Source organism: Sapajus apella, unplaced genomic scaffold, assembly GCF_009761245.1.
Source record: "Sapajus apella isolate SASKATOON/1434 unplaced genomic scaffold, GSC_monkey_1.0 scaffold7, whole genome shotgun sequence".
NCBI lineage: Eukaryota > Metazoa > Chordata > Mammalia > Primates > Cebidae > Sapajus > Sapajus apella.
Window position 1 is genome coordinate 35,046,861 of NW_022436947.1, and position 16,153 is coordinate 35,063,013.

The 16,153-nt window shown below is 45.8% G+C and overlaps 1 protein-coding gene across 11 annotated transcripts in view; it reads left to right on the top strand.

Annotated features, from left to right (window-relative positions):
• ATXN7L1 (ataxin 7 like 1) overlaps positions 1-16,153 on the top strand; it is a 268,063-nt gene that overhangs the window by 86,211 nt on the left and 165,699 nt on the right. For all 11 annotated transcript variants that reach the window (XR_004268347.1, XR_004268346.1, XR_004268349.1 and 8 more), the window contains one exon: positions 1,422-1,526. Coding sequence is in view for 7 of the 11 variants with exons in the window: in XM_032276327.1 (XP_032132218.1) it covers positions 1,422-1,526 (105 nt within the window). In the remaining 4 variants the exon portion in view is untranslated. The remainder of the gene's footprint in view (positions 1-1,421; positions 1,527-16,153) is intronic.

A 16,153-nucleotide genomic window follows, 5' to 3' on the forward strand; every position in this document is an offset into this window, starting at 1 on the left:
TATCCATAATCTTAGAACATTTTCATTGACCCAAAAAGAAACTCTGGACATTTTATCTAAATGGGGTCATTCCATATGCAACCTTTGTGTCTGCGTCTTTTCATTTAGCCTAATATTTTCTAGGTTCATCCACATTGTAGCTGGGATCAGTACTTACTCCTTTCAGTGGATGGACAGTGTTCTGTGGTCTTTTGTTTATCCACTCATCAGTTGGTGGCTGTTTAGGTTGTTTCCACTTTTTGGCTGTTCTGAGCAGTGCTGCTGTGAACATCTGTGCACCTATGTGTTCATCATCTCGGAGATACTGCCACATAACTGATCTTTTAACAGGACGCACCTGATCACGCCACTTCTTTGCTTAAAAAGCCCTATTACTTCCCAGTATTCTTAAAGTCAGAGTCAGAATCCTCACCTGGGCATGGAAGGTTCATGGCTTCTGGACCTGGCCAACTTCACCCTTCCATTTCCCCTGTTCTGTTCCAGCCAAGAGGCCCCAAGCCTCCCTCTATGCACAGAACCTCCTTCCTTGGCTTCAGCTTCGAACTTTCTGCCTTCCCCTGCCCTTTGCTTGTCTAAACTCTACTCATCCCAGAGTCTCAGATGGCCTGCCCCCTCCTCAGGGGAGCATTCTCTACTGTCTCATTCTAGGGCCGCCTGCCGCACACTCCCAGGGGACCCCGTACATCTCTGCCATAGCCCCTAACACAGCTGCAGGCAACGATGACACCTTGGTGGTCTGCCTAATGTTTCTCTCTTCTGCGACCTTAAGAAGGAGAGCAGAGAACCCATTCTTGTTCCCCAGTTTTCCCCAGCACCTAGCACAGTGCCTGGCACATGCAGATGCTCAGCAAATACTTACCAAATGAATAATGGGTCACGATGGCAGCAGATGAGCCACTTGTTTAGCCACTTGTTCAGTGGACTCCTTCAGCCTTGGCATGTCCCTCGGGTGATGGGGAAACCCAGCCACTGCCGAGGCCAAATGAGTCCTCCTTCTGTCCCCAGCCAGATACACTCACACTTCCCTGAGGGACCCCTGCTTATGCAGGAATGGGTTTGGGGGAGTTCCGCCCAATGCTGAGATAAATAGAGCCTCAGTGAATCCCAGCTCACATGTGGGTTCTCTCAGGACAGGGTGAATCCCAAAGCACGTGACTCAGAGCCCCTCGACAGCGCGTACTGATCAGCAGCAGCCGCAGTCCATTTCCAGGGGAGAAATGAGGAGGGATTCTCTGAGCCAATTGCTTCTCTGAGAGGTGGGGAGATGCCTTCTGACAAACCGAGTTCCCTTTAGTAAAGATTATTGCCTTGCCGAGTGTTGTGCTTGAAAAACTGTCCTTGAAGAAATTCCGAGAGGAAACTGTACACCTTCTGAGACTTAATTGCTATTTCAAAAAACACTGTTTTCATTTCCCCCACAGATATGCACTTATTTGGCCATTACCCAGCACATGACGACTTCTATCTCGTGGTGTGCAGTGCTTGTAACCAGGTCGTCAAGCCACAGGTTTTCCAGTCTCACTGCGGTAAGTGGACTCCTGCACCGGCGGGCACATCGGCAGCTGCCACTCTGGGGACAGTTGCCTTCCCCCAGGCTCCCCGACAGGGTCTGCCGTGTCTTGTCTTAGCCTGAGGCTGTGGGTAAAGTCTTCCTGGGTGGCTGCCTCTGCTGGCAAGCTAACTCAGGGGCTGCAGTCCTTCTGCTGAAGTGCGCGGTCCTATCCGAACAAATGAGAGAAAACCTACAACTTGTCTTAGTCAATGGGACTAGACTGAAACCATCTGCCCAACTTGGCGATGGCCTCTGCAGGTGACCAGGGGGAGAGGAGAGCTGCTTAAGGAGTCACTCCTGCAGCCAGACCTTTTCTCCCCCTGAAAGAGGGCCAGGAGAGAGTCTCCCCAGAGTTATACAAAGACGGGCTGGAGCTAAGCGCAGCCAAGTGTGTGGGCCATTGGGGTGCTGCTCCAAGGACATGGTGCCATCAGTAAAACCCTTACGTTCCAATTCGCCTTTCCCAAAAATCCCCCTTGTTAAAAAAAAATGCAGGTGTGCTGGGGAAGTGCTTTCTGTCTGTGTCTTAACATCCTTGATGTAATAAATTCCTTCCGCTGGTCATCAACAAACCATGCAGCTGCCATGGACAGAACAGATAAAGTCCACTTGGCTGCTCCCCTCTGGGATGAATAAAAAGCCATTTGGCCTTAGACTAGAAGTCACTTAACCTCTCTGGGTGGAAGTTTCCTTATCTTTAGCACGAAATTGGATCAGACAATTTCCAAAGCTATAATATGCTGAGTCCAGTATCTCCCAATCTTTTTTATTTAAGCCGTATTCCCTTTGGTTGAACGTAAACTCTGAATGCCCTCCTCACCATTAAGATTTCAAAGTACATTTTATTGTGCCTTAAAAAAGTCAAAGCAATTATAATATTGAATATGCTTTTGCAAATTACACACTTTCCCCCTTTCTCACACTCCGAATCTCTGACTTTCCTGTACCTCTTCGGTTATCATTATTCTATAATAAAATAAAGGGAGTTGGGCTTATCCAAGCTCTTTAACAGTCTCTCTGTATACTAATTATCAGTTGCAAACACGTGTGTATGTACGTAAATGATATATACATATCTACGTATATATAATCCGTATCTGTGTATATACTGTAGGCATATTTTGTGTTTATAATGTATAGAATTCAGGCTTAAGGAGCACCTCTGGGAGTGAGTCCAAGACTTTCAAACCAGCACAAGGCAAAGAAAACGTCCTAGAAAGTGCTGTACGTTGCGCTTTAGTCAGAGGCCAAGTGTTCTGCCCCTCCCTGCAGCCAGCGTTATGTCCTCAGGCTACTTGCTTCATGTCTCAGGGCTTTGGTTTCCATGTCCCCGCCATGGGGAGATGACTTCTGTGGGTGCGTCTAGCTCTGACATGTTCGTTCTGGCAGAGTGAGCAGGAAAGGAGCAAGACATGTCCCCGGCACAAGTCAACCTTCTTGCTCAGTGCTCTGTAGCAAATGACCTTCTCCACTGCCTGGAAGAGAGAAAAGGTTAAACCTCCCCAAAGAGAAACTGTCAGAGCTTGGTGGCGGTGCCACCGGCTGAGTTGACAGGTGGAGAATCCAAAGCACAGCCATGGCAAGAAAGTCCCACCCAGCCAGTGGTTCAGTGACCAGGCATAGAAGCTCCATGGCCAGTGCTTCTGTGTCTTGTGAGAATGCAGAGGCTGTATCATCCTGAATGTGATTTTCATTCACTCATTCACAAGGATGGGCAGCTATTATAGGCATGAAACAGGGGTTTGCGTTTTACTGTAAGCCATCAAAACCTTCACTGGGGCTGGGTGCAGTGGCTTATGCTTATAATCCCAGCACTTTGGGAGGCCAAGGCAGGAGGATCACTTGAGGCCAAGAGTTTGAGACCAGCCTGGGTAATGTAGTGAGACCTCCATCTCTACAAAAAAAATTTTTTGCCAGGTGTGGTGGCATACCTGTCAGTCTCAGCTACTGGAAAGGCAGAGGGGGAGAATTGCTTGAGCCCAGCAGCTTGAGGTTGCTGTGAGCTATGCTTGTGCCAGTGTACTCCATCCTGGGCAACACAGCAAGACCCTGTCTCAAGACAAAAAAAAAAAAAAAAACAACTTTCACTGGGAACTTAATTCACTGGAGTCTTTGATGGAAGGATCCTGAAAGAGACCCAAGACCTGGCATCCCACTGGCGCCTGCAGAATTCTGCCTAGGGGAAAGGTCCGAGATAGCCAAGGGAGGAGGCTCTGGGGCTTGGTGGAGCTGATATACCTGCCTCCCCCGACCCTGGGGCTTTTGGTATAAAAGCCAAGAGTCAGCTTAGGGGACAGCCTATTCTTTGGGGCTCTGAGCAATGCAGTAAATTAGTTTGGGGGTTTGGGGTTACTGACCTCAACACTCAAAGCCCAGTCTCCATTAAGCTTCTTGCTGAACCAGCTGACAAGCAGCAATGGGGACATGACCACAACTTGCAAACTGAGATACCAAGCCTCCCTCAGCTCTAGGTGTGTGTCCTGGTACAAATGCAAACTTACGTTTATCAAGACCAGGAGAGCGCCCAAAGCAGAGGTCAGAACCATCACAGGTGTTTGTGGGGAGTGCTTTTTAATGTCCCTAAAAAGTCCTTTGATAGCTTCGTGATTGTCTAAGTCGGTTCAGGCTGCTATAACAGTATGATAGACTGGGTGGCTTATAAATGGATTTCTCCCAATTCTGGAGGGCGGAAGTCTGAGGCCAGGATGCCAGCACAATCAGATTCTGGGGGTGACTCTCTTCCAGCTCACAGGCGGCCAGCGTCTTACCGTGTCCTCACGCAGTGGAAAGAGAACAAGACAATTCTCTGGGGTCTCTTTTATATAGGCACTAATCCCCTTCATGAGGGCTCCACCCTCATGATCTAATTATCTCCAAAGGCCCCACCTCCTAATACCATCACGTTGCAGGTAGGATTTCAACATCGGAATTTGCAGGGGACATAAACATTCTGTCCATAGCAATATTCTCTTTTTTTTTTTTTTTTGGCTCTTTCCTTGCGGGACAGGCCTTGCTATTTTCTACAAGTTAATAAGAATGCCAGTGTGCTGAGTGCCAGATGCTGTGCCAAGTGCTTTCCATGTCTTTTTGTTGTTGTTGATGTTGTTTTTTGAGACAGTCACCCAGGCTGGAGCACAGTGGTGTGATCTCAGCTCGCTGCAACCTCCCCCTCCCCAGTTCAAGCAATTCTCCTGCCTCCGCCTCCCAAGTAGCTGGGTCTGCAGGTGCCTGCCACCACACCTGGCTAATTTTTGTATTTTTTGTAAAGACGGGGTTTCCCCATGTTGGCAAGGCTGGTCTCAAACTCCTGACCTCAGGTGATCCGCCAACCTCAGCCTCCCAAAGTGCTGGGATTACAGGTATGAGCGACCACACAGCCTTCATCTCTTTTAGCATGTAATCCTTTCAACAGCCCTGCCACATAGGTGTTAATATTATACCCATTTGGTAATTGAGGAAGCAAAGGCTTAGGAGGTCAGTGTTTTGCTCAAGGCCTGGAAGCTAGGTGTGTGTTGGCTTGATTTTGGGCACAGGCCAACACCCCTTGTTTAACTGCAGAAGTTTTTTTCAAATGAAATCTTCTATAGAACTCCATTCTATAAGTATGTATGGGAAGCAGAGCTGCTGGGGTCGAAATTAGGGTGGGGGTCCAAGCCCCATGGGCGCAGCCTTGTCCTGACTTTCCTTCCCCCCCCCGTCAGGGCTCCACAGAACATTATTTGAAGATTGTGGATATAGAGGAGAGAACATGGGCTTCAGAATGAGACAAAGCAATTTATGACTCCCCCACTCACTGTGGGACCGTGGGCAAGTCACCTCATCCCTCTTCACCTCCCCTTCTTCATCTGTAAAATGGGTACTCTGCCTGCTGCGGAGGGTTGTTGGGATGATGTGACTGATATGAGGCTTAAGGTTCATTTTTTCCTCCTTCTCTCCATGGAGTCTTTCCCCATTGCCCCCAGCTGGATGTGACTCTTCCTGCTGAACATCCACAAAACTGTTCTTCTGTGCCACTTCCCCTCCTGCCATGCCATCATCTGTGGCCTGATCCAGATTCTAGGATTCTTTCCTGATCAAGGATGTACCTTTTCAGTTCTGTGTACTCGGCGTTCAGAAAGTGAACTCATCCTAGGTGCATGGCAGTGTTCAAGATCTCAGTATACTAGTCATTTAACTTAAATTGAAAAAAGTGAGAGTGTGTGTATATGTGTGTGTGTGTGTGTGTGTGTGTGTGTGTGTGTGTGTGTGTGTGTGTGTGTTTAGGCAGTCAGTTGTGGGAACTTCAGAAATTTGTGGTTAAAGGAAAACTGTTTCTTACTCAACACCTGTGATACCAAATTGTGAGTTTTCTATACCAAGGGGATTCTCTGCTGGCACCAATTCAGTGGCCGATGATTTAATTCAGTTCTGACAATAACTACGCAGAGCTGGGGCCAGGCACCGGGGCTTACACCTATAATCCCAACATTTTGGGAGGCCAAAGCCAAAAGAGTTCAAGACCAGCCTGGGAAACATGTTGAAACCCCATCTCTACAAAAAATTTTAAAAATTAGCCAGGCGTGTTGGCATGTGCCTGTTTTCCCAGCTACTCAGAATGCAGAGGTAGGACAATCACTTGAGCCCAGGAGGTAGAGGTTGCAGTGAGCTGTGATGGCGCCACTGCGCTCTACCCTGGGTGACAGAGTGAGACCCTGTCTCAAAAAAATACTACCCAGAGTTAGCACAGACCCCACAGGTTAAAGGCTCAGTCCCTCAGAACTGCACCCCCACTTCAGATGCCAATCACAATTAATAGGTTTCCAGGTCACCCACATTTGTGTCTGGATTGGCTACACATTAGGGGCTTCCACAACCCCTCCTTGGGAGCAATTGGCTATAACAACTCACATAATTCAAGGAAACACTTTACTAATGTTTGCTAATCAGAGATGATAGGGTGAGGTCTGGAAGAGTTCTAAATGCAGGAGCTTCTGTCCCTGTGTGAGGTTGGGGTACACCACCACTCAGCATGTGGACGTGTGTACCAATCTGGAATCCCTTCAGACTCCATCCTATAGGGTTTTTTGGAGGTTCCATGCATAGTTGATTAAATCATTGGCCGTTAGTGATGGGCTCATCTCCAGTTGGTCTTTCCAGTAACCAGCCCCCATCCTGAAACTACCTGTGTACCCCGCCACCAGTCATCTCGTTAGCATAAAAGGACACTCCAGAGATCCCAAGGGTCGGAGAAGCTCTTGTGTCAGGAAACTGAGGACTAAGACCAAATATAATGAAAGATATTCCTGTCACCCTTATCACTCAGGAAATTACAAGGGTTTTAGGAGCTCTGTGCCAGGATCTGGGGATAAAGACCAAGTATATATTTCTTCTTATATCACAGCATCACAGTAGCGGTGTGAAAAATAGAATGTCATAGTGGAAAAGTCATGAATTTTGGAGTCAAACAGAGCCAGGTTAGAATCCTAACATGTATGAGCTGTTTGACCTTGAGGTAACTGTATGACCTTCAGAGCCGTCTTTTCCTCATCTATAAAATAAGGATGGCAGTTCTTGCTTTGCAGAGTTCCTGTGAAGAACACAGAAAAGGGTTGTATAGTTTTCTGGCACATGGTAAGGGAATAAAGAAAGGATTGTCAATAAATTGTGGCTATTTTTTATTAAGTTGAATGTTTCTTATGAAAAACGGGAAAACCAATTCAGTCAAGTGCTTCCTGCCTTCGTTTCTTGCCCTGTCTCAGAAGACGTGCACACCGAGGTCAGCCTACAGACTTTCGCCTGTGATTCATCTTTCACTTCCCACACTCTTGGAGGCAAAAAATGCCCGCCTGAATATGATTACATTTGCCAGGAGTCCTGAGGGCTTCGCTTTGCAAATATTGGTTTACATTAGGCCTCTATGGCAGCTCTTTTGGAAATGTTGTGAAGCTCCAGTATCTCTCTGGGTTCCCTGCTGAGGTCCATCCAGCCGGTGTCATAGCATCCTATGGGGTAATGTGGGGCCCCCCTCCTCCCAGGGCTGGCCACAGTCCTTCTGCTCCTGATCCTGTGCCCCAGGCTGGCATCCCAGATGTAGAAAGCAGGTGCAACCACTGCTGGCGAGGCCCTCTGCTTGGCATGGAAGTGGAGTGCCCTGGGAGCCACGTTCTGTGCCACCACATTAGGGCTGGCTTCCTTGGGTCTGCTTCCTAAGTCTGTACCACCAGCCTTTTAGAAACTTTTTAAACTTCTACACAGGAGAGCTAGGATTTCGAGAGATTAGTTTGTTTCTAAAGTCCCTTAGGTGAATGGATAAGGTTATTTAGGAATAGTTGTAGAAAGCGGGGAACAGAAACAAGAAGCCTTACCTTGGGAGTCTGAGCTCCACTCTGCAGGCATCTCTGTCCTTCGTAGTTGTCCATCCCAATTTGTATGATGCATTGGCATGACATGAGAGCCTAATGGTTGAGCATAACCTCTCTAGGATTCATCTGTTAGATTAAAATTCCTGCTCTAGGCCAGGCACAGTGGCTCATGCCTGTAATCCCAGCACTTTGGGAGGCCGAGGTGGGCTGATCACCATGAACTCAGGAGTTCAACACCAGCCTGGGCAACATGGCGAAACCCTGTCTTTACCAAAAGTACAAGAAAAAATTAACCAGGCATGGTGTTGCGCTCCAGCTACTTGAGAGGCTGAGGTGAGAGGATGGCTTGAGCCTGGGAGGTGGAGGTTGCAGTGAGCTGAGGTCGTGCCAGTGCACTTCAGCCTGGGCAATGGGGTGAGACTCTGGCTCAAAAATAAAATTTTTTTAAATTCCAGCTCTATACCTTATTCCCCGTGTGACCTTGGGCAGGTTACTTTGCCTCTGTGTTTTAGTTTCCATATTAAAATGGGAATAATAGTTTATCTCATAAATTTTCATGTTGATTAAACAAACTTGCGTATGGAAAGCACGGTGGTAGAACAAAGGTTGGTTTTAAAAGAATGTTTCACAAGTATTAACTGAGGGGAAGCTGCAGAGATTTATGACGAAATCTCGTCCAGAGTTTTCACTTGCAATTTCTGTGGAAAGGGAGATGTCTGTGACTCTTTGTCTTGTCAGAGCTGTGATGGGTCCTTACCTCAGTCCAGGGAGACTCGGGGAAGAGGGCAGGGGTGCTCTGTGTGTGTGCACAGACATGTATGTAAGACCAAAACAAGGAGATGCAAGGTGCCTGTACTGGAAAAAAACATTTTTATTACTTTTTAGTAATTGTGTATTTTCAGTCAATTTGGGTTATTGTAATTAAAGAAAAAATAATAGGTAGATCCAGGTTGTCATTTTGTAATTGGGGTGAACATTTATGGAGAGTTGCCTGATTTGCCTAAATGAAAAAGGTATGGCGGTATTATTATTTATTATTATTATTTGGTCCTTCTAATATATTGACATTACTACGTACAGTAAAGCAGGGTTTCTCAGCAGGAGCACTGTGGTCATTTAGGGCTGAATAATTTGTTTGGGGCCTGTTCTGTGTCTTGCTATAGGATGTTCAGCAGCTTCTCTGACCTCTACCTACTGGATAGCAATAGCAGTCCCCACCCCACCCCTAATCTTGACAACCAAAACCATCTTGGAGCTTTGCCAATATACCCTAGGGGGCAAAAATCACCCCCTGTTGGGAACTACTGTGGTAAAATATAACATGCCACCATTTGTTAAACTGTATTTCATGCTTTTCTGTATTTAAGTTTTTTATCAAAGTAAAATGTGTGTTTATGCCCGGATTGGCTTCTGTGGAATCACATCCATATGTAGAAAGTTGACTCCTTCGGCTTACACAGAGCTGGCCATCGGGATTATTTCCCATCACACGTATGTGCAAAGTGTAAAACAAGCTATCTTACAGCAGTCCATAAAGTCACAGTCCTTTCCACCTCAAAATAATTTTTTTTTAAAAAAAGGCAAAAGAAATAATACCTCCATGTACAGAGATCCCACAGAATTTGTCAGCCACACTTGGCACTAGTCCTCTCAGCAGAAAGCCATACGGCTCCACACCCCGCCCATCAGACAGAGATAATCCTTGGATGTCCCTGCTACTTTAAAAAAAAAAGGGTTTTGAACCAAAGAACCTGGATGTCATTCAGTAGACAAGAGAGGATTCGATTTTTTTCCCTCCTTCTCAGAGAGGGCTTTTTATTCCCTTTTCTGATTATATTTTTGAATGCCCTTCAAGTAGCTGTTTTTCATGTTGATGGTGATGCAGTAGAATTTAATGAACTGTGAGCTAAAGCAGAGAGGCTGAGCAGAAAAATAAATGAGTGACGGAAACTCACCCCTGGAGTGAGGCATGGCGTGTCCTGGCTAGCACCCCATCCTTCTGTGTACATCCAGATGCTGATGCTGGTTGGATACCGAGAACAGCGTGTCTCAGCAATGCTACACGTGGGAGCCTAATTAATGAGGATCCAAGGTTTCCAGCAATTGTTCTTTTTATTTTGTCTATCTCCAGGTGACCCCTGGTTGAGGAAGAGACAAACCGTGTGTGCTCCTGTGCCCTAGAGAGGATTAATCCCTCCCGATGTCAGCACCCCCTAGGCTTCCCAGGGTGTCAGGGGGCATCATCACCTGCTAATTATCCCACCAAGAATTCCTTTCTAAAGGTGTTGATTGCCATAGCACCAGGCTTGGGTTTTTTGTCAATTAAGTTAGATTTGTTTGCTGACATTAAATTATTGCTATTGTTATTGTTAGTTGTCTTTTATCAGACTAGATTTTTTTTACATCAGAGAAGTATAAAATAATTAAAGGAAATTATTCTCTTTGAACATATTCTTTGTCAAGTCTGATAGCCTTAATTAATAAGACTTGGCAAGAGCACGTGAATCTGTGCAAACTTTATTTCATTAGTAGGATTTTTTAAACTTTTAATTTGATCAGTCTTTCCCAGATCCAGAATGAACTCCTGGTATTGATATAATCTTTTGAGTTCCTAATGATCAGAAACAATGTCTGCTATTGTTTTTTCTTATTTCATTTTCCCACCATCCCTAGTAAGGTGCAGTTATACTGTAGATCCTAAGGAAATCCTTATGATAGACCCTAAGAAAGTCTCAAAGGAAAGAAATGACAGAATGACTGATTAATGAAGGATTATCCTGTAAATCAAGCATTACAACCAAGAGAATCTACGGCTAAGTAGGACTATGTTTTGCTTCACTTCAAATTTTTATATTTTGAATTTGCTATTGCCCAAATTAAAGTTAATGCTGGGTCCAGAACATAGCAGGTTGACCTGGTCCCACTTTTCACTCCTCTAATGCAGGATAAAAATAAGAACTATAAAGCTAAAACACTTACTGAGCACTTACTATGTGCTAAACATTTTAATGTGTTAATCATCTCATCACCTTCAGGTGACATCTGGTTGTATTATCTTTATGTCACTCTCAAGGAGAGGGAGACCTGGAGGACTTAAGAAACTTGTTCAAGATCAGGCTGATGTAAGTGGCAGAACCAGAATTTCAACGTCTGACTCCAGAGTGCCTTAACCACTACATTGGTTGTATGTTTTGTGTCTCAAACTCACTGCGATACCATAACTAAACTTTGATGCAGAAAAGTCATTTCCATCGCCTGTCGGATGCTGAAAAGTAAGCAACAGGTGCTTGGAGCAGGTGAGCTTCATTGCCCTTTCTCATCATTTAATCCACACCACTAATCTTGTCTGCTTAGTGGTATAGGCAAAAACTTGAACACAATTTTGAGGGAAGGAAGAGGGAGGAATAAGTTGGTAATAGGGAATGTGTTTAGAGTCTTAACCGCAGCATTTGAAATAGACCTTTAAATACATGAAAGCAAGAAGAAGAAAGCTTGTAGAAGAGGTGGAGTGGGTACCACATATGTTCTCCTAAAAGTTCTACCTGTATTTCCTGTTTATCCTGACAAATGAGCAGATCCATGACATTCACAAAGAGTAGATAATTTCCTCCATGTTCAATTAAATTCTCTTTTTTGCATGTTTCTGTGAATTGAGTAGAAATGTTGCAGATAAGCACACAGCAGATATAACATTCAGCTTAAATTTAGAAATAAACTAATAGGATCTTCATAACTTTAGGATTATTTAAATCTTTTCTTTTTTAGACAGAGTCTTGCTTGTCACCCAAGCTGGAGTGCATTGGCACGATCACTCCTCACTGCAACCTCAAGCTCCCAGGCTCAGGTGATCCTCCCATCTTAGTCTCCCAAGTAGCTGGGACCACAGGCATATGCCACCATGTCTGGCTATTTTTTTTAATATGTATTTTTTTGTACAGATGGGGGTTTTGCCATGTTGCCCAGGCTGGTCTCAAGCTCCTGGACTCAAGCCATCCTCCCACCTCAGCCTCCCAAAGTTCTGGGACTGCCGGTATGAGCCACCACACCCAGCCAGAATTCATTTTTAATTGAAACAATCTTCTACTTACAACCTCATCAAAGGCTACTTCTTGAAGGCTCAGTGTCTCATATTACATTCTCCAGAGTCACATGGTTTCAGTTCATTCATTTATTTGAAAAGTATTTATTGAACACCTGCTATATGCCAGGCACTATTCTAATGCGGCAGATACAGTGGTGAGCAAGACAGATAAGGGCCTGGTTTTCTTAAGGCATATGTTCTGGCAGGTTAAATAACAAACAAATATATGATCAAGCCATATGAAGAACTGTCACAAGAGTGTCCCAGCAGAGAGCACAGAGGACCAAAAACAAACGAGGCATGTTTGAGGGCCTCAGAGGAGCAGACAAGGACCAGAAGGGCAGAGTCGTGGAGAACAGAGTCTCAAGGTTGGGTTTTATTCTGGGTGTGGTGCTAAGACACTGGAAGGTATTGAACGAGGGAAAGACATAACCGGGTTTCTGTTTTCAGAATCTCCCTCTGGCTGCAGTGGAGCCCTAGGAGACCCAGGAAGGGCTAAGGCATAGCTAGCGGTAACAGATCATAGTGGTAGCCGTGGAGATGGAGAGAAAAGGAGACGCTCGAGACCTTTTGGAAATGTAACTGACAGAACTTGCTGACAGATTGGATTGCATTAGATTGGAAAGGGAAGAGTCAACATTTATTTAGAGTTAGGTTGAAGGAGAATGGCCAGTGACTTGGCAGGAAAAGCAGCAGAGAATGACAACACGGAAGCCAAGAGAAGAAAGCGTTTCATAGATCATGTCAGATGCCAAGAGGTTGAGTAAGACATGAAAAGAGAAGCAGTCGCTGGGTTAGCCACCTGAGGGCTGTTGACTCCGACAATAGCCAATTGACAGTAGACGGTTTTAGTTGTATCTTGAGAATTTTTTCCAAGAACAGATGACTTCAGTTTTGCTTTACCAACAGGAACCCTTTTTAGGCTGGCAGCACCCCCAGTGTTTTATTGACAACTATGCTGAGCTCAGCTGCCACCCAACTCAGTCGTCAGCTGGCCCCTCTGCCCTCTGCATCTCTGTGAACTATAGCACCGATAGCTGTGCAGTAGAGTCACCTGTGAACACTAGACAGTGAGCCTCTGAGGGCTAGGGCTGTGCCTTTGGCATCCCTGAGTCCCAGCAGGCAGCACTTTTCCTGGCTTCTGGTAGACACTCAGAAGTGTCTGGGATACGCTGAGTCAGATGGATCATCTGAGGTCAAGAGTTCAAGACCAGCCTGGCCAACATGGTGAAACCCCATCTCTACTAAAAATATAAAAATTAGCCAGGCATGGTGGCACGTGCCTGTAATCCCAGCTACTTAGGAGGCTTAGGCACGAGAATCGCTTGAACCTAGGAGGGAGAGGTTACAGTGAGCCGAGATTGTGCCACTGCACTCAAGCCTGGGTGACAGAGCAAGACTGTGTCTTTTAAAAAAAAAAAAAAGTGTCTGGGATAAACAGGTGGATGAACAGGCAGAAAGAAGGACTCCTCCAATCCCAAATTCAAGTGCTCTTGGCACCTTCTGCCTCACCAATGTTAGCATCCATGATGGCTGGTGCAAATGCTTATGTACTTATCCACCCCTGCCCCCTCTCACCCTCTCAAGGAGCCATGGCCCCTGCCAGGCTCATTATTCGATTCCCTGAGTCCACACAGGGAGTGCTGGATTTCAAAAGTTGATTCCAAATATACTGGGATTTTTTTGTTTGTTTTTTGTTTTTTAAATAAGGGAATCTTCGAAGAAAGAAGGGAGGAAGCCAGCAAGGAGGGGAAATTGGCTCGCCAGTTTTGAATAAGCCAAATTCCACATGTAAGCGAGTACATTCATTTAGAAGGCATGGCTGCTTGAAAGAGAATGTCCAACTCTGTTGAGACGCAGTTGGAAAAGCTGATGTGGGGAAACATCCTTCCTCTGTGAGCAGTGGGGAGGTTATGGCTTTGATCCCTGACCACAGCTGATTGCTGGAGGGCTCTCACTGTAACATGACCCCTGGCTTCTGACTCATCAGTGGCATGTCCTCGTGTCCTCGCCATGCAGGCTGCTCCATTCCATTCCTCAGAGCTGTATCCACCAAGGAGAATTCGGGTAACAGTCATTGCTTTATTTAAATCTGAATAAGGAATGTTAGGAGCGCTGATTCAAAAGGTCATCTCGGAATTCTCCCCATCCTGAGCCATAAGCAGAGCAGCATCCCCCAAACAGTGCTTTCCCTGGAACAGTGAGCCATACGAAGAACAAGGGTTTGGGTGGATGCATACCCTTGTGAAACTGTGCCAGACTCCCCTCCCCACCCCCCAGCCTCATAGAGGCTTTTAGCACATTAAAGCACCAAGAGGTCTTGGAGTCAAAAATAAAAATGCATCTATTGCACATTGGAGTCCCATCACCCTCATCCAAATTCAGCCACATGCAGTGGGCAACAAGAACAACGATAATGCACGTTTTTCCTAAGAACGTGGCCCTAGACACAAGCTCACCCTTTTGTCTGGTATCTGAGCAGAGAAACAAAGATGTTTCCCAGCCCTGGAGGAGAAAATGGCCATGGGGAGGGCCCACTGTCCCACCTGCTACGTGTATGGTACTCTTTCAACAAGGGTTTTGGTCATACAGGATTTTCGCCCACTCTGACACTAGAACCTGATCCCATGTAAGCTGCGGCATTCTGCTACCGGTTTTTCTTTGGGGAGGGCCCTCGGAGTTTTCTCAAGGAGCGGATTCTTACGTCTTCATCTGGGGTCACAGAGAGTTACCCACTCTATGTGGAGTGTCACCTGCTAGAAACCGTGTGCAGGCTTGCCCCCGGATGCTGCAGATCTCTAACGATACTTCCAAGCCTTATCATTTCTAAACCCCAAGTGCTTCTTCCCATGATGAAGCACTTTGTTACTATGGCAGGCTTTCTTTCTGTTTATTTTTCCCCCAGAAAACAGTGCTGTTAAACTGATGTTGCATCTCACGATTAATAGCATCCTGGAATTGGGGAATACTGTTTATGATTTGGGTAGGCCCTTTCCCCTGCTGCTTTGCAAGGCCAGGCACTTCTGAAAACTGGGTGCAAATTCGGGAATGCTACATAAGAGACTGATGGGAAATAGGTCCAGGGGAAAGCGTAAATTGGGGAGCATAATGGATGAAATAGTAAACCTTTTCACTGTGATGAATCCCACTTCACGTGGAATGAATAAACTTTTTTTTTTTTTTTCCAGAGAAAGCAACCATTGTCTTTGTTTTACCATGCTGGAACTACAGATTTCTAAGATTTGGTTTCTGTTATTTGTTTGTTTGTTAACATCATAGATACTTTGCATTTCTCCCCCTGAATTATTTCCTCAAATTCTAGAGCCTTCTGTACGGTTATAGAATCGCTTAGTTTACCACAGCCCCTATGTAAACTAAGCCATTCTGTAACAATAGCTTAGTTTACATAGTGGCTGTGGTTTTCTGTTCATCTCTATAAGTGGCTGCCTCCACCTCATACATAATCTTCTTAAACAAGCACCTTCTTAAATGCGGCAGCCCTCTTAACCGAAGAGCACTACCATATACTTATTAATAAGAAGGTTGTGGGGCCAGGCGTAGTGGCTCACACTGTAATCACAGCACTTTGGGAGGCTGAGGTGGGTGGATCACTTGAGGTCAGGAGTTCGAGACCAGGCTGGCAAACATGGCAAAACCCCATCTCTACTAAAAATACAAAAAATTAGCCAGGTGTGGTGGCACATGCCTATAATCTCAGCTACTAAGGAGGCTGAGGCAGTAGAATTGCTTGAACCTGGGAGGCGGAGGTTTCAATGAGCCAAGATTACACCACTGCACTCCAGTCTGGGAGACAGAGAGAGACTCTGTCTCAAAAAAACAAAAGAGAAAAAAAAAAAACGGTTGCTGGCTCTGACTGATCCCCTACTCCTGTGACCCGCATTTGTCAGCTTGGGCATCATCCTGATAGTGACCCTAGCTCTGAAAACATGAAGCAAGTTTCCCGGTGTGTTTACGGAGGCAGAGGCTAGACGGTGGCCCTTTGAAAATTATCCCCCCACTTTCTCGGCTGAGCTGCCCTTGTCATATTCTTACAACAAACCTGTGGGTTCTTATGGTTTGGTGATTAGGACTTCGAGCCCTTACCTTTGCCTTAGCTACTCTTTGAAGGGAGTACTGGGGATGGTGGTAGTGCAGAGCCGTCCTGGGAGATGAGTGGGG